At 38.9% G+C, this 24,493-nt stretch overlaps 1 protein-coding gene across 1 annotated transcript in view; it reads right to left on the minus strand.

Annotated features, from left to right (window-relative positions):
* The window catches only part of si:dkey-215k6.1 (transmembrane protein 132D), a 252,999-nt gene that overhangs the window by 34,373 nt on the left and 194,133 nt on the right, over window positions 1–24,493 (minus strand). The window contains exon 6 of the mRNA XM_044027111.1: window positions 12,867–13,010. Coding sequence (XP_043883046.1) covers window positions 12,867–13,010 — 144 coding nt within the window. The remainder of the gene's footprint in view (window positions 1–12,866; window positions 13,011–24,493) is intronic.

The raw sequence follows: 24,493 nt of genomic DNA on the forward strand, positions 1-24,493 counted from the left end.
TTCTGAATCTGTGTCACACATGGTGATTGCCGTGTATGCGACAAAAAAACTGGAACACAATGTGACTTCAGGAAGAAGACTGCAGATCAATCACTTAGTCAGGAAGTGAAATAAATAAATAAATGCAGCCGTAGCTCTGCTCTGCTGAGAGATGGAGAGAAATAACTCTGCTGCTTCTCTGTGACACAGAATCACTCTGCCTTTATGATTTTTACACTGTTTACATATGTTAATGCTGCAGCTTTTTCCCTTTATCTGCCCAACACTAATAAATAGCTTGAAGGTAACTCAACTGCAAAGAGATTGAGTTACCTCAAGTTAATTGCTCTTCTTTTGACAATTCATTAAGGAGCTTTATTTCCATTCATTTAATTCAGTATCAAGGTGCAGTGCACTGTGTTACATTATTAAGAGCTGTGTTACTTTCATAGAATATTAAATGTGATAAAATTGTGATTAACTGCAATTAACTATTAGACTTCTGTGATTTATCACAATTAAGAGACATATATTCATTTGACAGCCCGAGTTTATAGTTGAGGACATGAAGATTTCAAGAAATTCAAAACGTTTTTTTTACCACTTTTCTCCACTCAAGCAATTCAAAAGCCTTTACTTTTTGTATTTTAACATTTTGACCTTGAAGAAAAGATGAAGCCCTGAGTGATGGTCAGCCTAAGAGAAAGTGTTTAAAGGGGTAACGTGACAGGACCCTACTTAAGTTATCAATAAGTGGATGTTTGTCTGTTTATGTGATTGCCACTGTGTATTTTAGCATGGTAATTAGCAGCTAATTAGTTATTGATCAAGGCCAGTATATTTTATGGAGGTGAGAGGACAAGTGTGACATGGGGCATGTCAAAACACCCCAGCCATAATTTACCCACTGCTACACACACACACACACACACACACACACTTTCTCACCTTTTCTCTTTCACTTTCTTTTACAGTTAGTACCTTGTCTGTCGTGAGTTGTGCCCATAGTAATCAAATAATACTGTTTTTTGTTCTTAATGTTACCTAAGCCAATTTTTTTTTTTTTTTAAGAAATCCAAGATTTTTTCCATTTTTTAGAGAATATGCAGGGTTGAAATGAAAGCCACTCAATGCTTCAAACCACAGTGGGGGTCTTAAAACCATAAACTTTGTGTTTGAATTTGGGTTGTTTGATCGCTGTGAATCGATTGCTAGTTGGGGTGTGGTGATACCACATTCCAGGGCTTTTGTTGTTTTTTCGGCCAATCAGCTACACGTCACAGTGGAAACACATGGCTACTTAATATGCAGCCACTGCTGCAGAGGCTCATTACTGCTACTGCTACTTCGAGAAGCTCCGTTGAATGAAAATGGACAAGAAAAAATGCATTGCAGAAGAACTAAACTGTGTCTGACACAAATCTTTGGCAGTAATTCTTAACAAAAACAGATGCCTCTGGTCATGCCGAAGCCCATCTCACTAACTGCTATGCTACGGAAATGCTATGGAAGAAGAAGCCGCAACTTGACACACATCTTTTAATAATCCACTGAATCCACTGTTTCAGAATGTTATCATTCCTACAATTATATTTTTTTGTAATAAAAAAATATAGTGCCATTTCAGTCCCCATGACATTATATGGTATATTTTGTTTAAAATTATGCTAATATTTATTTAGAAAATCACATTTTAAATGGTAAGCTCCTTCCCATCATAAGAAATAGCAATATATAAAAAGGATGAATCAATTAAAAATGATTTTATTCTAAAAGGCCAACTAGGGTTACAATTATAAGTAATAAAAAACAAAAAAAAGTTTTTTCATTATTGTTGTATAATCTTATCTATCAATTTTATTGATATTGTTATTTTTTTATATGAATTCATTTTTAAAGCCTTAAAACTTCAAAATAATGTATGTCGCTGTGTTGACTGCCCCTCTGTTACTCTGATGGATAACCCTTTAAATACACCCACTGACTATTCCTCGAGTCACATGATCCTCAGAAAGTAGCAGAGATTTTTGGAGGGAAATCTTCTATAAGAAGCAGAGTAAGTATCACTCTCACTTCAATCTACTCTTTTTTAGCCTTTTAGAAGGGCTCACTTATTTAGCTAAGCTTAACATGTCCATTATGTTACTCTATTTTATTGTTGACATTTATATTTTCTTGCAAATGTTAAAATCAAAATAAATATGCTGTAAATCCTCATATGTGGTCATCACGTGCTAGCATGTTGTTCATCCCATATGTAGCTATAGCTAACTTTAGCCAAAAATTTCTCCTCGTTACTGTTTTTGCACAGTAACAGGGTGGACTCATTATAACAGGGCGGACTTAAGAAGGCTAATTGAATGATATGATATGAATATGAATGAAGTATTTCCAGCATTTATTTGTATTTTTTTCTTTCTTTCTATTATTTTTTGTACAATTTTTTTTTACACACATTCAAAATGTCTGATTAAAACAACATGCATCTTTTTGTCAGTGAATGGCACCGCTGTCTGCTACAGAAAAGCAACAGCGCTTTCAGGGCACGGCGTGATGCATACCCTGAAAAACGGGCAAAATACCGAAATAAAGAGAAAGAGAGGTGGACAAGTGACAGAGAGGAAGGAAGAAAAAGGAAAGTGTCAGACCTCAGTGAAAGAGAGACGAGAGTACAGAGAAAGAAATGGAAAGAAAAGAAGAGAATGCAGAGGGAACGATCGACAACAACTTTTCAGCTAACTCCTCCTTCGACTCCAGAAAGTCCCCTGGAGCCAGAAAATACCCCCAAACCAGGGCCCCTAAGGCTAGAAGAAAGTTGATAGTTGACTTATCTGATGGTTTTGCCCTGCCTGTGTGCGTGACATTACAAATGGATGCTATAAGAACAACTTACTTTAATGTGACTAATGACCTTCTATCCTTGTATTGTTGTGTACAGTATGTATGTATCCAATAGTCATTCGAAATTGTAACAACATTCTTGTGTTTTAAGCAGGCGCATGGCAGGGGGAGAAGAAATCATCACGTTCTACCCCCATTTGTGCCATTCAAAGGAACTATAAAAATCCACCAAGTCATCAGTTTCTCTCCAGGGACAATTAAACATCGAGCCTTTGCCAGGCAGACAGAGGTGTTCTTGACTGTGGGTGCTACGGGCTGAAAGAGACAAGCCTGGGAGAACAGGAAAGCCCAAATTGTAATGATGAACTATCAAGGCCTGAGGTCATCAAGCAAGAAAAGGTCGGGCAATGGTGCATAGTGAACTATGACGATGAACCTTCCCCAGGAATCCTGGATGTAGAAGAAGATATAAAGGAGAAATGTATGCACAATAATGGTTCTACTGGCCAAGTCCAAGAGAGGACAGTAGCTGGTACAGGGATGACCAGGTTGTGTGCCTCAGGAGAGAGCCCCAACCTGTAACAAAAGATCCGTCCAGTTGGATAAAAAGGCGATAAAAACAAATGAGTTAAAGGTTCAAATATAAAACTGGAAAGTGTTCCCTGTGTTTATGCTGTTTATGCATTATGTATGTATTAGTATGGCGGGATAACATAAACAAATTGCCTTGTTAAAATGAAATATATTGTTATACACTGTTACATGTTGTCCATCCTGTTACTGTCGTGTCCACCCTGTTAGCCCTGTATTTGTATAGTAATAAATTACAATGAAATAATAGTTTTCCTTGTTGTTGTGGTTACTAATATGGTGAATTATTTGAAAAATCCAGGCAACATTCAATTGAAATTCCTTTTTTATTGCAAAATAAATGAGTTGAAACAAAATTTTGCCTTAAAGCAATCTTTACATTTTTGGCATGTCTCACAGCGCTTGGTAAAAATTTGAACACGAACAACTCGACCTCCATCAAAGTCCCACCCTCTCCCCCCTATCTGCGACGTCTGACACTCCCTCCTCCCCCGACGCGTGCAGTGATAATGTGAGACGCGCAATTGAAAGTCAATGGAGTCTGATTCAGAGGCACCGGTAAATGAAGTTTTCGCTGTGGGAGCAGCTGGATTTTATTCTTTTCTCTCATTTTCATTGTAATCTTTTGCTTGAAAATGATCAGTGCACGCTCTCTGGCTAGTTTGTTCATTCTGCCTGCTGATGGCAGACTCCACATGGCAAGTCTTTTGCCTAAAGTCCATATAAAAGACTTATTATATGGCTATAAGTAGTGTCTTTACTTTCTGCCAACGAGACATTTAAAGTTGTCTACTTTAGACATAAACATTTAACTGGAACCCCTGATCATTTTGCTAAAGTAGAAGCAGCACTGTCACAGTAGTAGCGTTTTCAAGGATACAGTGAAGACAATTTGCCTTTTCAATTCTAAAGTAGCTCAGCAGGAAGATCTGCATGTAAATGTCATGGTGTGCTGCTGAGGAACATGTGAGATGGTAATGGTTGATTTACAGCGGGAACAAATCTCTTCCGACATCATTGTAAGAGATTTGCAGCTCCCACAGACAGCATATATGGCTATGAGAGTTTTTGGTTTAAGTTGATTTACTGCATTAGTTACTTTGGAAAAAGGCAATTAAATACACCACTTAGTTGACACATAACTCACATTGTCTTGAATTCTTTGTTTCACCTTTATGCTGATGCACTCACAGAATCTCTAAGGTCCAGCTTGAGAATTAAATAAACAAATAACCCCAATGCAGGTGACAGTGATTATCGTTTATTTGTGTCCTTTCATCAGATTAAAACGGTGCAAATGAGAGGATCCTCTTCATTTTCTTCTGCTGCCAGAAGAGAATGCTGACTTATCGGCTTAGTGTGTACTTCAAAACAGAATGCACTGTATGTATACACCTGGCAGGGACTTTAAACATTCAAGACATGATTAATTTTTGAATTAAGTTTTATCTGTTTTAATCAGCAGCTCCAAACCTTTAAAGTTGTAGTGAAGCACTAAGAATCAATTTATTTGCCAAGAGCAATAAATGTGCAGGAAATTGTCCTTGTGACTTTGATGCATGTACACAGACTCCCAGGGCGACTTACAGTGAAGTATAGAATGAAAGCTATGATAGATTGACTTCAGATTCAGTGCAAGAGGACAGAACATTATACCGTGGTGTATATATATCACCCAACATATATTATGCACTTTTTTTATAGCCAATCCTGGCATCACAAACCTGCAGCAATGGAGAGGGGTAAAGAAACAAGGTATAGAGACAACATGTAGAGATACAGTATATTTGCTCTGAGTGGGATTATTAAGTGTTAGCTGCATTAACTCCTAAAGCTTTAAAGCTGCAACAGACGGGAAATAAGAACTAGATGACAGATGAGTCTCATCCTAGGGTTGTTAGAATGGCATTGCTTGTTTGTTTTTATGCATATTTTGTCAGATTTTCTTTTATTACTCTCCCTTTTACAAGGTCTCTTTGAAGCCTAAGCAGTTATTGTTACACGTCCCCTTTTCTGCTGAATGAAGCTGCATAGAACAGCCAATAGGAGTGCCCTCTCTTTCTCTGAACTGTCCTGTGATTGGTCAAAATCTGTCATAAGCCACATTTCGCCAAGGCTTAAAAAAAAAAAAAACTATTGAGTAAGTGTGGAAGTCTTGTTCTCTCCCAGATCACTTCATTTTCATTATGCTGAAAGGTTACCATTGAATTATAGATCAAAAAAAAAAAAAAAAGTTGCCTACCCTTGTTTTAAATGAACAGCACTCAGCAGTGTCTGGAGATGAACTCAAAGGGAATGACAGTAACAGTGTTGCTGTTAAATCCAGAGGGAGTTGAGGGATTCAGTGTCACAAAAACCTGCTTAATCATTTCTTTTTATTGTTCTCTGACTAAATTTGATATGATACATGTGCTGACTGCAATACTAATGATCACCGTTAATGCATAGTGTTAAAAACAAAATAAAGCCAGTAAATGAGGGGAAAAGGTGCACTGATCAGCACTGATGGAATCCTGACATCATTCCTTTAGTGGTTTTCTGTCATTTTACAGGAACATTGCCTTTATCACAGCATGTGCAATTTTCTTTATTCCTGATGTCACACACAAATAAAAGTTCTCTGGAAATGAAGTGGAAATAATTAGAAATGGTGACCATGATTTACTACTAGTTTGTCTATGTTGTAAATGTACAGTTATCTACCTACTCCATTGACATTGAATGCTTAGTGACCATCAGAATACTGCATCCATGTGACTTTCGTCCCTCTGTCTTACTACGACAACGTGTTTTAACTGTGGTTCCACATATGCACGAAAAGTAAGACTTTAAGCCAATAGAAGCCACAAAAGCTGCAAAGCACACTGTGGGAGGAGGAGAGTTGCAGGTAAACGAGATTGGCAACAGTTAGTGAGTGTTCATCAATTTCCCAACGAGGCACTGAAGTATTGTTAAGTCTAGCACTGAGGAAAACAAGCTGATTACGCTGTAAACTGATTGAAGGGGAGCGTTAAATGGAGAATAGAATACATTTCTTTGAAGACACGGTTGTCTTCCCAAGGACAGATATATGTGTGTGGGTGTCTTTGTTAATGTGTGTGTGTGTGCATACATGTTGTGTGTGTCAGACTCTGCGACCGCTTTTTAAACCTGACACAGATCAATTTTTAATCTGCTTTGTATCTGTCCAAACACATATAGAAGCACACCCAAAATGTCCCTCAAAGACAGACACGCATGCACGCACACACACACACACTCTGTCCTCTATCACTGGTGAGCCTTTTTGTCTCTTCCTCCTTGTCAAATTCAATTATGGACGACATCACTAAAGGAATCTCCACACGAACCAATTACCACTCAAACCTCCTGGGTGTGTCTGTGTCTACACGATGATCTTTGCATGTGAACAGGAACAGGAAACATGATAGCATGTAGGAGAGACTGTCAAGGACAACAGCAGACGTCTTTTTTTCCTCATGGTAGTTCCTCACAGCAAGATGGTTGTTGGTTTGAATCCTGGTCTGACCAGGGACCTTCTTTTTGTTCATGTTCTCCCAGTGTGTGTGATGTGTATGTTGGACCTCACCCAATGTCACCTAGGACTGGACACAATGTTGATTTTCAATTTTAAGGTCACGATTTGATTCGATTCTTTTTTCTTCTTCTCTCTCTTAGCGCAGATGGGTCTGCCATTTTTAGACTCATAGTTTCTTAGATTATTGTTTTTATATTATGATAACTCATTTTGATTGTCTACATGGTGTAGTGAGTGATAATATGATGTTTATCATGTGTTTGCAATGTACCACACTCAGGCATGATTGTGAAATTGAAATAATTAATTAACAATACCAATGTAACAATAACCAGTAAATGTTTTAAACCTGGGTTTTCCACCACCAAATATGATCACATGTCTGATGCTACAACACGCCTCGCGCTAGTTATCAATTTAGTGCAAGTTGAATTTTGAGGAAGTTTCGCTCCAAATGAGGACACAAGAGTTTCCACACCGGTGATGTCAGAGAAAAACAGAGGAGGTTTGAGTTCGGTCCAAATGTGTTGCCCAAATCAGCAGTTGCCATGGTTACTATTAGTTGGCAGTAGCTTTGGGGTTAGCTTTGTTTTTTCCCCTATGGCACGCCTGTGGGACATTACACTGGGGGCGTGGTTAAATCCTCAATTCCACCTTTGCTTTCCAAGGTCGAGATTGTGAAGTCATTTGATTTACAATCGAAATTGTGGCAAAACACAGGGCTTGTGTGATGTCAGTATACCTTAAACTGCCAGAGTCAAGCTCAACAAGTTCAACAGTAAGACTGAACTGTAGATGATTAAAAAGACTGACTTTCAACGTTGACCTTCAATTAATAAAGAGTTTGGTGTGTTTGCTACAGTGACAGTGCTTCCTGTTCCTAAAGCCTGGGATCATGAGGATTATAGTGTTCAGGTGTGTTTTGGTTCAGTGAGTGGGACAATGCATCTCTTTAACCTACAGGTTAGACTACGAGTCAAACAGCATTAATACCCACATATGCAGTTGCTTTAAGCTAGAATGAGTTCAGTTTCTTCGGTCAAAATATTTGCCACTAATGTCTTTTCTGTCTCTCTCAACATTTCCTGTCTTCTTGTTCACTAATTTCCTCTCTCTGTTCGCTGCTTAACTTAATTCTAAAGTCCTTTACCTCTCCTTGTCCAAGACTGACTTGCGCGAGGTCAGGATGATGGTACTAATTTATGTGTACGCGTGCACATGTCCCCTGTCTGTCCCCTTGGAGTTTTGACACCAGTGACCTACACATACTGCTGAGTCATCAACAGTGACACATACTCGCATCAGAAATGACAGCGTCTCTGGGGAACTTAACAAGATAGTTTACACTGACAGAGAATGAGAGGAGACAGGAGGGAGGGAGGGCAGAAGTTATTATCTATGTTGTACATCACTGCTGCTTATGTTGTTGTCACGGGAAAATGGGCTAAACAGAACAACAAGACCTGCAGCAGTGAATTCCAAAGCAGCCACTGACGGGTTCAGCCAGTCGTTTGCATCCATACTTGCATTAGGAGCATAGAGGAAAAGCTCTCTACAATCTATCCTGCAAGCCTTTATTCACCATGAGTAATTGAGGCAAAGTTTTGGTTAATGGAATACAATGTGAAATCAAATTAGAACTTGCTTGTAACTTGCAACAGCTAAAACAGTTTTAATGAGTTTATAGTTCACACTTACATATTTAAAGAGATTTTTCTAAACAGTTAATGTTTTGTCATTGACATGATGTGATATGATACAAATGACTTCCATTCTCTTAATTATTTCTATGAAAACCTTTAGGGAGTCAATGTAGAAAGGAAGATATATATATATAGATTTACTTTATTGATCCCAAAGCAGGGAAATTATTGCAAGCTTTTGATGTGAGCAAACCAGCTTCTGACCTGGAGTCAGACAGGGATGGTGCTGTTTCATGTTAGCATTACACCAGGGCTCCCAAACTCAAATTACTTGCTGGCCAATGAGTATCTAGTGTGGCCAAGTGAGAAAAAGTGAGTGTTCAGGAGTAGTGGTTTTCACAAAATTTCAAAATATATCTAATAATATCTATATCTATATATCTAATATCTATTGATATATCTCAATATCTCAATAATCCCCTCATCAAAACAACAACTAAATACCTAATTTGATTATGTCGTGGAGCAGCATGGGTTTATGAGCTTTGGTTCACTTCCTGAATAAATGTGTGAATCTTGTGGTGTTTTCCAAAAGTTGCTTTGTGTTTTATTTTTTATTTTTTTAAACTTTACACCTACCAAATGATTCCATTTTCTCCCTCCCTTTTGTCTCACTTGCTAAGAAGAGCATGATTAAACAGCTTAGCTCCACTGAGCAGCAGATCAGTGGTTGTATCTGTTGTGTGTGTTTCGATTTCAAAATAAAAGCACTTAATGTTTCTGCACTGCTAAAAACTATATACAGTATATCAAAAGTCTGCGACCCTATCCTTTGCCTGAAAGCAGACATTTTGAATATAACATATTTATCATTTTGACAACAGGATGAAAATGGCAAAGAGGAACATTTCACCATGAAACTGTTTTTATTGTTATTGATCAATAATTCTACAGACTTTGGCAGAACACAGGGCAGTTCAGAAAGACACGTCCCTCTTTCTGAAAAGCCAGATTCTCTGAACAGCACAACCACACTTCTTTTCAGATAGAAGGTACACATATGAGCAGCTGTATAGATGAACAGCCAATAGATACAATAGACAGAACTCTGAACTCTTTCTGAAGTGCTCTGATTGGAGAAAGCCTTTTCAAATTCCCAAGACAGGAAACAGAGACTAATGGATATGTACAAGTCTCTCTTATACCAGTTAAATTACATTATAATAACTGATGTTACCACAAAAATGTGTCGTCTACCCCATCTTTAACTCTAATTTTTAGTCTTAATTGTTAGTAATCATGCAGTTTGTTTTGTTTTGTTTGGTTTTTTGTTTGGTTTCAGCTTCTTGGCCCTTCCTGATGCAATGACCCAATTTATCCAGGCTTGGGACCCCGTGGATGGGGTCAGTTTAGAGTGCCCAATTAACAATGAGCAATGGGGATTGGGTACCTTATTAAGCGCTAACCCAGCCCCCTGACCTGGTGGGGACTCAAACTGGCAACCTTCCAGTTACAAACCTTTCCACTTGGCCATGGACTGCCCAAGTAAACATGCAGATGATAAATTGATATGTTCTGTCCCAATTGTGAGACGTATAATGTTTGAAGTCCATGAGAAAGTGATGCCTCAGAATCTTTTAACAAATGAAGACAAAGACAGCTTTAGTAACACGCATGCTGGTGGCAGCAGAGTGAGTGGTAGTGTGTTTGAAAAACACCTTGACCTTTTGGCCTTGTTTTCATGTTGGGGTCAACTTTGGTCTTTAGTTTTGAGAAATATTCATGGCATTTATAGTATGCTGTTACTTTCATCTCATCTGTTGAGCCTTTTTTGCTCTGTGTCAATCATAGTATTTTGTCCAGTCTCATATTGTTCTATAGAAAACAGAATGGATTAAATTTAGGAAAGGTAAGAGGTGAGCCTAACTGAGGGATCATCACCTGCAACCAAAGAACTATTGGACAGCACAAGAAAAATCAGTCTTACCCAAGGGAGAATTATGATGTCATGCAATGCTGTGAACAAAATTAAACAAACAACCCTCAGTGATAATGTTAGGGTGGTTACTTTTTTTTAGTGCTGTCAAACGATTCAAATATTGAATCGTGATTAATCGCATTGATGTCATAGTTTAATTGCAATTAATCGCACATTTTTATCTATTCTAAATGTCCCTTCATTTCAGTTATTCCTCTTATTGTGAGCGCCGCACAATAATAAGAGCGTCTGTGTGTCACCCTGCAGTGCTGTGAATAAAGTGCACGGAGTCCCGTGGTTTAATGTGTTGTTGCCGTAATAAGCTAATCCGAGCTAAAGGAGCTAGCGGTCTTCGGTGATCTCCTTACTACGGTTCGAGGGTCAGCCAGCTTGGCTGGTAACACTGCATACATCATTACTTGGGTCCAGGCTGCATTGGATACGGAGAAGCACACAGCGCTCGCCATCCGCTCAAAACATAACATTAACCTACTACTCTTTGGCCGGCTCGCGTGCCTGTTGTTTTGTTTCCGGTCTAGCTAGATCTGGTGTGGTGTTGCAGTTTTTCTAACGTTACTAGTTGTTGCAACAGCTCGGCCAAAAAGAACACTAACCTTGTGATAAAAAATTGACATCAATTGAGTGCTGTCCCAAGTCTTAAACGGTAGATATCACTACAAACATTGATGCTAATGGACATAAAAATCAAGCAGATGAAGAAGTAATTAACGGGTTCAGCTGGTTCTCATGTTCCCACTGACGCTGATCAGATCTGAAGCTTATAAAAACCTGCACATGTTACAGTGTCATTTGACCTGTGAGTTTAATGCCTATTAAACACATTCCCATGAGTGAAAAACCCATTTAAAACTGGGATTAAATGAGTTTTTTGACCAGTGGGAATGGGAAGTTGTCTCCTGATGGCCAATTAAGTGAACACAGGTTTCAGACACTTTGGAATAGGCTTCAGTCTCTGGACCTGGGGATTAGATGCATTTTTCCATAGAGCCTATGGTGTAAACTATGGACAATAAGGGATTTGAGCGTCAGGTGGTCAAAAATGTGGCAAAGGTGCTGAGCAGAATAAAGTAGAAAACACATTTCAATTTAACTGAGAATCGTTCCCCACTAAGATCCCAAAAGAAAATAAACGAGAAAGCATCCTTTCTATGTACAATGTTATCCATTTCTTTTTATACATGTACACGCACAAAGCACACACTTGCAACACATTCATCTGAATTAGTTCCTTCCATTTTCACCGTGTTGTTATTGATCGTATTTAAACAGCACCACTCCTGTTGGCTTGTAGCAGGAAATTGGCTTCATATTGAAGCTGTCACAGCGAGGGTGCATTTCATTTCAGGCCCTAAAGGCACTAGGATCGTAGCACAAGAGGAATCCATCGTCAGTTTCCTGCATTGGCTTGTTTATGTATAAGTATTTCTTTAAAGGTATTCTTGGTCTTTAATGAGCTAAGTCGGTATGTTGTTATGTTAGAGTTTAACACATGAGTGTGTTAGTTAGTTAATGTTTTAGTATTATTGTGGGATGTTGTGATCTCCATATAGAGCAAAATGAATGACTGAACTACGGATGCAAAACCAAACCACACTACAGAGAGACCACTGGCCAAAGAACCACAGAGAGACTTTTTTGGACACAATCTACATAAAATCAAAGTGTGTTGCCCCTTCAAGAGCAGTTCCTACTGTGTTAAGTGTCCTATTTGTGCACACACTGTCGCGTTAAGAGTAAAGGGAACACAAACCCTGAGATTTTGAGTTACAATGATGACTCAAGATGTATTTCTCACTATGTAAAATATCCACAGTTTACCTCCCTGTGCTGATATGACATCCTTTTCTCTATTATATATATATGTATACATATTTATATATATATACATATATATATACATATATATATATACATATATATATATATATGTATATATATATATTTAAAAATTAAAATGTTTCTCAGGATCATGAGAAATTATTTCTTAATCCATATTTCACAGACTTGGCAGACCGTGACCGAATATGTTTTTCGTGAATTGCCAAAGGCGGCCACTTTTTACCGAGGCACATGTTCAGCTAGAAAACTAAAAATGAGGTGCTGTGCAAACCAAAAAGCGTGTAACTTTTCTGATTACCATAACTATATGCTAAGTGAGTAAAGATCACCCCGCTGGAAATAATTTTTTTTTACTCTGAAATGCGGCACAAAACATGACTCGTTCAATTAAAAAAAAAAAAAAGAAAAAAAGGTGTGTGTTATTTTTAAAGCGCACCTTGAGGACGTCCACGTCTGTTGACCTGCAGGTGACCGAGTCGTCCACTTCCCTCACCTGCCCATCCATTTCCACGGTAACCAGTTTGACTGGAATGGCAATGCGTCGCCCCGTCAGGATGGCTGTGTTCACCACGTCTGTGTCCTTAAGAGAAAAATAAAACACAAAGAGAGAGAGAGATGATTATATACCTCACAATTATTATAATCAACGTGATTACATTTGATTAGCTCCTTCAAACAAAATAGCACAACAAACCCACTCTGTCTTTTATACACACACACACACACACACACACACACGCAAGCACAAACTCTCAAGACTTTAAGGACATGTGACTGTTGACAAGTTGCGGGATGCCCCATCCTTTAACCACACACAGCAATGTGACCTTTACTTAATGAGATCTCTGTTGTGCTCTCTAATACACACACACACACACACTGGTTTCCATGAATTCAGAGGACATTGCATTGACTTGCATTCATTTCCTGGATACTTACTTTAACCTTAACCATAATTACTACTGGCCTAAACCTGACCCTAGGCTTAACTTGGGGGTGGAGGTGGCTCAGTGGTTAAGACCGGTACCTAATGTGCGAAAAACATCATGGTCGCAATGGTCGCAGGTTCGATTCCACCCCTCGCTGATTGTACTTAATTCCATTGTAAGTCGCTTTGGATAAAAGCGTCTGCTAAATGACGTGTAATGTAATGTAAATTAACCCTGACTTTAAAACATGTCTTCATCTTTAAATGTAGTCATTTATATTATGAGGACTTGATTTTTGTCCCCATAATGTAACGGTGTAAACAGATATTGGTCCCCACAGTATGAGGAATACTAGGTGCACGCACACACACACACACACACACACACACGTTCCTAATCTGCATTTCTCTCAGTTTTCCCTCGATTGAACAAATCACTCAGCCTGACCTGAAATCAAGAGCAGATACCAGAGATACACGTGATGTTTGCAAAATGACAGAAGACAGTTGCAGGGTGAAAGTGACAAACAGGTGAGGAAGAGGAGGGAGGAAGGGTGGGGACAAACAGGATTAAAAGCATGGGAAAGATGAAAGAGGGAGTGTAGGAGAGGATGATGAAGGGCACAAAGAAGGCAAGCAGATGTATAGAGAAAAAAGAAATCCTCCTTTCACCTTGAGGGCTGGAGAGCTGATGGAGGGATAAAAGCTCAGAGAGGAAGAAGAGAGGGATGACAAGAGATAAAGACAACAAATGTAATTTCTATGTGTTTGTGTCAATGCGTAGTCTTTACAAGATGTATACTGTGAATTCTGGGGCAGTAATCTCTTCGAAATGCCACAGATAACATCATGTTTACATCTCTGCTATCTTCAGGCAAAGAGAGATAAAGAACGAAAAACATCCTCCAAGTGAAGCGCAGGAAGTGTCTTCATTTACATATGACATATATACTGTTTGTACGTTTGTACATACTGTGGCTTTCAGTCCACTGGACATACACTCGTTTTGTGTGATTCATAACAACATTCACCCCACGTTAGTGACATTCTCACTGTGTTACATGTTTATACATTCATTCTATCACTTTATCCTCCACATGAATTCCCACACACTTTGTGGAGGGGAGGGGCCTGGGGGTATAGAGCCCATTATACTTTGCTGCAAATCCAAATAACGCTTCAGAGTCAAGATTTTTGAATTGCAAGTTAGATAAACTTATTTCTTATTTGTCTGGAGAATAATGCATGGATCTATACTGAAATAAATCTAATGGATTTTGGTGCAGATTCAGTTCCGTCAAAAGAATACAAAAAAGAGTGTTGTAATAGATTCTTCACTTTTAGTAATAGTGGGAGATTGGCTTAACAATCTCACATGACCAGGTCAGGAATAGCGTATGTAAACTGCCTTTATTCTAAAGTCATATCCTATTACTTGGTTAAAGCCTGTGTTAATACCAGCCGGAGTTCAAAAATCAGAAAAGAAAGATTGGCAAACGTAGAGAGTGGGAAACAACTGACACAGAGGAGCAAAATTCGACAGAAACGGGGAGTGAAAACAGAAACAAAAAACTGATAAGGAACACAGCAGGAAGAGAAATATTACAGCGAGAGCAAAGGAGACAGAAAGAGAGACAGAGAGAGAAAAGGAAAGAATTTCATGGCTGTCCAAGGGAATTATTAAGTGGCTTGTCAACATCGGTCTCCCCACTGCCTTCAAAAGCTGCTCCACACTGCACAGAGATAAGCCTAGGGACTGTGTGTGTGTGCGTGTGTGTGTGGGTATTACTAATGTTGTGGGGACCTAAAACTGTTTACACAGTCACATTATGGGGACTTGTCTTCCTTGTGGGGACAAAAATCAAGTCCCCACAATGTAAATGACCACATTTTAAGGTGAAGATATTTTTTACGGTTAGGGTCAGGGTCAGGATTAGGCCAGTGTCCAACGTGTGTGTGTCTTATGGGGACAAAACACATGTCCTCATAATCCAAGTCAATACGTTTTAAGGTTGAAGACGTGTATTCAGTATTGAAGTGACAGATGGGGTTGATGCTAAACTAAATTTCCAGGAAATGAATCGCAGGCACTCTTATGTCCCGGAGTTATGGAGACAAGACTGTGTGTGTGTGTGTGTGTGTGTGTCTCTGTGTCCCGTAAGCAAAGAAACTAGACCACCATCCCAGGAAGGCACAGGTATTCACATGTATGCACACACGTGTGCTGACCCAGTGTTGTGAAAGTGCTGACAGTGAAAAACGGAGCTTTCTGCTCTTCTGTACAATTCAATCCTTCTGTTACAATACAAGCAGTTTGCCTCTCTCCCACACACACACACACACACACACACAGAGTCTCAGCTTCTCATTTGCGGGTAATTGTCTGGAACATATTTGACTCTGATTCTCTCTTTTCTCTGACTGTGACCTTTTCACCTCAACAGACTGACGAAGCATCTCAACTAATAAAATCAATAAACGCTGAGATTTGAGAAGAACTGATGGGAAAGCAAAGCAGATTATTATCCTTTTTTATAATGAGGATGTAGAGTTTGTATTTATCAGAAATCGAATGATTTCATTTTTATTTATCATCTTCATCTTTCGGAGTTAAGCGACTGTCTGCGCTCAACTGTCATCCTCTTGCCGTCACATGAGGTTGACACTGACATGAGCATTTCAGTGGTATTTTCATTTTTGAAGCATATGGCAGCAAGTGTAATTGGACGTTAGCTGCCTTCACATTAACATTTGTTGAATCTCTTGTTGTCGTCTCGTCTTCTGTATTTGGCTATGATGCATTTGTTTCTGTTAATTTGATCTGTTTTAAATGGGAAATAAAGTTTTGTGTTGATGTTATAATGATGCTGATCCAAAAGAGCTTTGATTTTGCTGTAAAGGGTGATACAATAAACAGTTCCATCCACATTTATATTGATCTATTGTTGTTCTTTTTTGCCACTGGGACACAGTTTTCTCAGGAAATAATAGCAACTTCATTTACAGCTCAAATTAACTACATTATGATGTATCCAAAACTATGAAGACAATAGAGTGCATTAGGTGTTTTTCACACCACCAGCTCTGGAAATGTACCTGCTCTCCGTAATGGCTTATTGGCACCAGTGTGTCTTTACTATGGGTGACCAAACCATGAGAACATTTGTCTGTGTCCTTGTTTCACTGGTGTTTAACATGATCATGGGTTTTTGCTTTGTTTTATGTGCTTTATTTGCTACTTTCTTGGTCAAGGCGACCACGCAAAAGAGATATTTAATCTCAATGATTGTCTTGGACCCTGATCTCTTCACCTCTGTCGAAAAAAGTCCACACTTCAGGAGTGGAACAGAATAAAAGCCTTCCAAGCCAGTGTTGCTGACTAAATTGAGCCTTTTTGATTCTTAAATTAGCATATACACGCAGGACTTTTGAACCAAGGTGAACCCTCTAAAAAAGTTATCTCTAAATTAACATCACACACACTGCCAGTGGTTGCTCTTCCCTGTGTTGTTTTCTTTTCTGGAACTGAAACAAAATGAGTCAGAGAAAGAAAGAAACGGCAACACCATGGAGCTCACTGACAATTTTACAGCCATTGCAGATTCTTCAATTGACCCCATTGCTGAGTAAAATTACTGAGCTCTATTCTAAGAAAAATACAAGTTTGCTACAAACACCAAATGTCACTGCCATAAATAAGGCAACCACAAATGAAGGTGTTCACCTTGCGTTCCCACTGACTGAAGACAAAGTCGATAAAAATCCACGTTCCGCTTCCCTTGGTGCTTCATAAAAATGTACTCGTATTCATTGAGATTCAATATTTGTCAAAGTATCTGAGGAAACTGGACACACAACTGTATTCACTCGTGTTAGCACACACAATGTACAATGTACATGTAAATAAATCTATTTCAAAATCCATTAGCCTCAATCGCCTTTGGCATTATTCCATTTCTGACACACACACACACAACCATTATACATTAAAAGCCACCTCACCTCATCTATCGATGTACCCATCAATTAGCTAATTGGGAAACTGTTAATAGAGAAATAAGCAAATACCCTGCAGGAACAGATGAGAGTTTGGAGCAAAGCTTCCTTCCTGTGTAATTACTGCATTCCTCTGTGGCACGATCACCTTTCTGACGCAAGTGGTATATTCTATGTGCAAAAGGTGGCAAATGGCATAGTTAAAGGTTATGACCTAAAGAAACAAAATCTCATTCATTATTAAAAAAAAAGCACCTCACCATTAGCACAGACATGAAAGTCTAGTGTTTGGGGTCAAAGCTGTAAAATGAAGAAAGTCTTTACAACTGCCTTCAGACATGACCTAAAGTGAACTGGAATGAGACAAACTTTTGTCAGTCTTTGTTGTGCTATGTTAATCTTCAATGTAATAGGAATACATTGTATCAGTGAGACAAATTCTCATAGTGACAGTGGACCGTGCAGCCTCACATCTGACAGCCATTAACATGCACATGCATTCATACACGTTGTTTATTGCATTATATACGGCATCAATTAGGCAATAAAGTCAGTGAAGATGTGCATGTTTGCAAATCAGATGTTCAGCGTGTTACTGCTCTAATTCAACTTTTACAGCCGGGCTAACACATTAATGGAGGAAGTCTAAAGCCTGGTTATGTTGCTGCGCTGTGATAAACTTAGTTTATGTGCTTTATAAAGGAGTAAGTCCATCCAATCAGACCCACGTTTGCAGACTGCATATACAGTGTGAGCAAATGTACTCTGGTCACAGTGATACACTGTAACTAATAGAGACATCAAATTACAAATTCAGTCGAGTTGCAAAAAAAAGCTGCAGGTACATTTAGACAGGACTGAACTTGTCGGGACCAGTAGTCCTCCTGGAGACCAAAACCTGGTCCTAATGAGGCAGAACTTTGTTTAGGCTGTCCAAATAAATGGAAGTCAGAGCAGTGTCTTAATAGGAATAGCTGTGCAAACTATGTGTGTGTGGTTACCTTCTATGAAAAAAATGTTTACTTCATTTACTTCAGGCCTATTGAATTCACTTTCTGCACATTACTGTGTTACCTCTTTAAGTGTGTGTGTGTGTGTGTGTGACTTTATGTGTTGCTTTAAAATGTACAAAACTACCTTTAATGTACTCGAAATGTCAACTGCAACAACGCCAATAGTTGACATGAGGTAAAAGCTTGAAAATGAAATAAAAACTAAAACCAGAAATAAGGTGGAATAAAAATGCTCTGGACACATTTTAACTCTATGCATCAGTTATTCAGTTAACCATGTTATGTATGTATGACATATATTACAGTTCATTCAGTCTCTAAACAAAATACAAAAAGGAAAATGAAATTTTCTCATAAGAAGAACAGTAACAAAAAGTACATATGGCTGCAGGAAACAAAGCTCCACAAGCAGACTTTGACTATTGCAAAGTACTTTTTTTCTGGTCCCCCAAAGAAAACCACTGACAGACTTCAGCTCATCCAAATCTCTGCTGCTTGTTTGTTAACCAGAACCAGGAAGAGCGCATGAGAGTGCATGTATTATAAGAACAGGATAGAGCACCGCCCCTTTGGCTCTGTTCATCCCTATGGAGTTTCTGACTTCCAGGTTCATTTCATAGAGCATGCGCAGTAGCGTCACTCCCACAATGGCTCTCGGTTATGTGAACAACCCTCTCGACTTGCTCAGCTCGTCCATGAACAGCGAAAAGCATGAGTGCGCTACTGACGTGCGCTAGCGGATTTCATGTTTGCTTCGGGCTTTAAACCATGGATTTGTAAATAAATTGTAAAACCAACCAATACTGAATACTGTAAGCTGACAAGTATAATGACATCATTACAGGTTAACATTCTCAACATAATGGTTTATTTAATTGACCGAGATTATTAGTTCATATGTGTTGTTACAGGAATCATTTTCCCTCATATAAATCAAATCAAATGTTGATTTTCCATTCACTGATATACTGTATGCTAATAATCATAAATGTTGTAAAATACAACACTCAGGGATTTTATATATTATTGTCCAAGAAAATAATGACTATTTGAAGTACTTTTATGATGATTAAAAAGTTCAAAATGAGTAACTGTTTTGGATGGGTGGTTTCCAAATAAAGCTAACTTATCATAATAATTACAATTTATGGTTATTATAATAATCATAAAATATTAAAATAAAGCCCAGGCCAGAAAACCTGCAGACTCATGATGAAATTATTAGGAACAATAACGATGTGTTAAGTAAAGTAGTTTTATTACTCCAGATTCTTTCACTCAACCTGTTTATCTTCAACTCTAATTCATGTGTTCATCACATTTATCAGTAACTTTATGAACAGATAGTGACGATAAGACAAGCAGCCTCTTTAAGCTTTAAGCTCCTCCTTCTTGTATGCAAAGCACTTCATGGGCTAGGACCAAGCTTCAGTGCCAAATCTCTTGTTAGCTAAAGAACACTGCTGGTTTTTTGGAGGTTCCCCACAACTGTCGAAAGAAAATTGAGGATGCCGCCTTTGCCTGCCAGCTCCGGCTTTAATGGAAAGAAGAGGAAGTACATAAAAAGCACAACATCTGGAAAAATGTAGTCAATTTAAAGAATTCTTTAAAACAAAAATGAGCTGTTTACATAAGTCAAGCAAGTCATATATGATGTGTGGGCCTATTATATACCCAAACAATTATTTGTGTAGTTAAATGAGTACAAGTGAATCTATGCAGAGCACTTTATATGATGGAACTGTTTACTTTTCTTACAAAGATAATACTTGAAGTGCAGGATAAACATCTTGCCGTCTGTCGACGTGCAATAAATATAGAAAGTTATGTACAAACATCTGTCTGTTCTACTCATTTCAACTGACTTGTGAAAACTACACAAAAAAATCAAACATCTTTGACATATAGCAACTTTTTTTTAACAGTAACGCAAATAGTTACTTTCCCTGGTAACGAGTTACTTTTATTATAGAGTAATTCTAACTCAGTTACTTTTTGGAACAAGTAGTGAGTAACTATAACTAATTACTAGTAAGTAACGTTCCCAACACTGGGTATAACTCATAGCCTATATGCTTTTATTTTACATGTTGGTTCTTTGTGTTTCCTTATATGCCTCCATCTCTTTACATGTATGTGTAGAATTTTTTTTTTTTAAGTAAATTAACCTTGACTTCAAGTGATATTGTGATTCAGCAGAGCAGCTCTCTGTGCCACAAAAGTCAATACTGTTTACTAAAATAATGAAAGACTGCCTTTCTAATGTGCAAACTATACTGATAGCACATCAATCCCCAGTGTGTGTGAGCGGGTCTGCATGTGTGTATTTGTACTGTGTGCTTCAAATGTTTAGATGAAGAAAAATGAAACTGTGTGTATGTTTAAGTGTGAGAAACTGTGCTGTGTATCAACTACATTCCAAAAACAACAAAACAAATCCAGTGAGTATGATTGGTTGCCTGGCATTAGAGGCATCAAGGTACTACATGAGGTAAAATAAATGATGCAAGTACAGTTATTTTTGTTTGTGTGAGACCCTTTAAACTGGAGATAAAAACAAAACAAAACATAGTACTAGTTTTATAATGCCTTGTTAGTTTTCAACATTTACTGCATTGTCCCTGAAGTGGGTCACTGTGCTACTTTTTCGTCATTGCTACTACATTGACTGTCAGTGACACGTTTATGTTTGCTTCACTATCATACCAGCTCAGTGTTTCATGAAGCAACTTGCAAGTAACTTAGCCATAGTACTTAGTGTATTACCTTCACTTGAATGTTGCAATACATTTCAGGTGTTGGACCCTTTAGCAGAAACTTGTTTTCCCCTCTTGTTAATGACTTTAAACGTTTTTTGGGGGGTGGAAACGACAGTTGAGTGCACAGGCCCTTGGCCAGTGTTTAGCCAATGTAGCCATATAGCTGTTATGTAATTACTGGGTGGTAACAAACATTAATGGTGTAGTTCAGTGTTCGCCACCTACCGTGCTGGAGTGAGGTCCATATTTCCACATAACTGATGTTATTGCCTCACGGCACAAGACTTATAAGACTTGGGCAGCCCGTGTCCAAGTGGAAAGGGAACTTGACTTGTAACCAGAGGGTCACTGGTTCAAATCCCCACTCAGCCAAAAAGGGCTGGGGGACCCCTGAGCAAGGTACCCAACCCCCAATTCTCCCTGGGTGCTACTCAGTGTGGCAGCCCACTACTCCTAATTCTAGGATGGGTCAAAATGCAGAGGAATACTTTCCCTAAGGGGATTAATAAGAAAACTAACTGCCAGTTGTGCCTGCAGTAACTCGTAATTTGTTAGATTTTCCTCGCTACTTTTGTTCATAGAAAATACTGAACTCAAATCCGCAATTGTTGCTGTTCAGGGGGTGACGGTGTCTGATGTGGATGTTCAAGCCCAGGGCAGAGTGGAAGAGTCTGGGACAATTTTTGCAGGCAGGGGGGATGGTGAGCGAGGAACGTTGGTTCTAGCACAAATAGCCTTCGCGTGAGTTTGTTTACGGCGGATCGCAGGTTGCGAGCCGGAGACACACACACTTTGGCCACCTGCCTTCTCCAGCGGGACCATTGGGAATGGAGATGTGCTGGTTCTGGCTGGGGTGCTTGCAGCGAGCTGCCGGAAGACTTGATTACAGTCAAGATCTGCCTTAAACCACACCAGCCCACCAGTCGCAAGACAACTGCCGTTGGAGACATGAAGGTTCCAAACCCTAGTAACCCAGGGGCCGCTCAGTTTGGTGGCGCCGACCGCAATCGCCAGTCACAGAGTGAGTAGTAACGGTCACCTGTGTGCTTTTAATAGGTTTCAGGTTGGGGTGCACTGATCCCACACATGACCTCCCCACTCCAGGTACAGACAGAGCAACAGAGATGGGGATCCAGATTTAAATGCAAGCTTGTCGGGAATAATTTAAGAAATTAGCGAAAACCGAAAAAGAAGCAGCATCTGGCTGCATTGAAAAGATATTGGAGAATACAAAGCTCAGTGCAGAGTTAGGTTAGTTGGAGGTTGTGTGTTCAGTTGTTCAATTGGAGGTTTGATTAATTTGTAAAAAAAAAATAGTTACTGTGTATGTTTTTATAATAAAAACTTACCAACATTCAAATCATTAATAATTGCTACATTAGGCTAAAATAGAAGGCTGTAAGTGAGACTAACCCCCAAAATACACTGGTTGCAGAAAGGAAGCACTGCACTCTGATCTGCACAGCTCCGACATGGCTGGACAGCTGGAGTCAAAAGACTAGGTTTTATCGCGGTACTTCTTGCACAGAAATACACTGCAAATGTTGTAAACACACCAAACGGAGCAGTATTTCTACAGATATGAAGCAATAGGAGCACGCTGGACTTGCAGGGATTCTTTCTACGATGTAGTTAAGTGAAATACGATGTGGTGTCAACACGGGAAAGTAAAGTGAAGAGTAAACCGTATGTTTTATTTTCTTACTTCCTCTCCCGCTCGTGCTGAATTTATGTGTCTCTGCTGCAGCATCCGCCAGAAATAGAAGTGCTGCGTTACCACCTTCCACAACTGAGCGAACCCGACAGGCAGCCATTACCCGGACGTTCACAACCAGCGTACTTTGACTAGAATGGATGCGTATCAGCTTCGATGCTGGATCGGAAAAGCAAGGCAACCGTTCCGCAACCAGCTGTTAGAGCTCTTCTGAAGGAGCCAAGCCAAGAGAGCCAAATCTTTGAAAAGATTTGGAATTCCCATCACCAGTCCAATGTGCCCAATAAAGTGGCCAATGACTGCATTTAGAAGAACTCCTCTACTTATAATAATAATAATAATAATAATAATAATAACGATAATAATAGATTGTCTACATTATGATTGTTTTATTTTATTGTATATTTTATTTCATTTAATTTTATTGCCTATTTTACTGTTTTATTTATATCTGCATCTTAAGCTATTGTTTCCACTCATGCTGTACTTCTATCCCACTTTGCACGGAGCATCCGGAACAAAAACAATTTCCCCCTGGGGATTAATAAAGTATTCTGATTCTGATTCTGATAATAGGAGAGGCGAGAGAGAGTACAACAGAGCACCTAAGAATGACAGTAACAGGGTAAAACAATAAAAACAAGTGAAAGTAAGGAAGAACCAAGTACCACCTAAGAAGGGAAAAAGTCCTTCTCTGACTGACAACAAAAACCTGATCTTCTGCTGCGGTTTGAGCACAGACAGAAACAGGCTGAGGGAAGAAAGAGAGAAACCTACAATCTGAGTATTGAAAAGCAAGTTGGGGAAACACAGAAGTGAAAGAGAACCAACACATATGGGGACCATGGGAAATCAGAGGGGGAGTAAGGGAGAAGAGAATGACAGAGAACAAGGGGAGATCATGAGGTCTGCACACTGAGGGGAAAGGAGAAGAAAGAAAAGAGGACGTGAGAGGGAGCGAGAGAGAAAGACCGATGAGGGAGATGACAGCTGGGCGAGCTGCCGAGACAAGATAGAGGTTTTGGACTGTGTGTGTGTCAGGGATAAATGGTTATTATCACTATGGCAATGTTAATTACAGCCAGACTATTAGGCCCAAGGAGTGCCGGCTCATTTATTTGGCTGTAACACAGTTGTGTGTGGGGTGTGCATGGCCTTTTCTCTTTATATTTGTGAGTATATGCGTGTGTGTATGTTTGCATGTGTGTAATCGTATCAAATGTGTTTTCGTTAGACAGAGTAATTACTTCAGGCTCTGGCCAAATGCTGAAATGTTTCTTATGATCTATAAGACTCCAGACTAATCATTACTGACTGAGTGTGAGCCAAATGTTCACTCTTTCATTGAGAGTTGTTTTAAGACTTTAATGACACATGCTTTCCCTCTATCGAATCAAAATATTATAACTATAAGATCCATGCATTTCTGCTCACAACACAATTGATTGAGCTTTCATTGAAGTTTACTAAAATACTAAAAAAAAAGCTATTTATGCATTTAGTAAATTTCATCTCAACAATGCAAATAAGTAATATGATATATTTCCATTGCAGTCCTCAAGAGAAAGAAACTGATGCATTGTGTTACTGAAAACACCAGATAGATCATATTCTGTATTCTCATGATGTGTTGGACGTGAAATGAATCATCTT

This window comes from Solea senegalensis, linkage group LG5 (genome assembly GCF_019176455.1).
Source record: "Solea senegalensis isolate Sse05_10M linkage group LG5, IFAPA_SoseM_1, whole genome shotgun sequence".
In the NCBI taxonomy this organism is placed as follows: domain Eukaryota; kingdom Metazoa; phylum Chordata; class Actinopteri; order Pleuronectiformes; family Soleidae; genus Solea; species Solea senegalensis.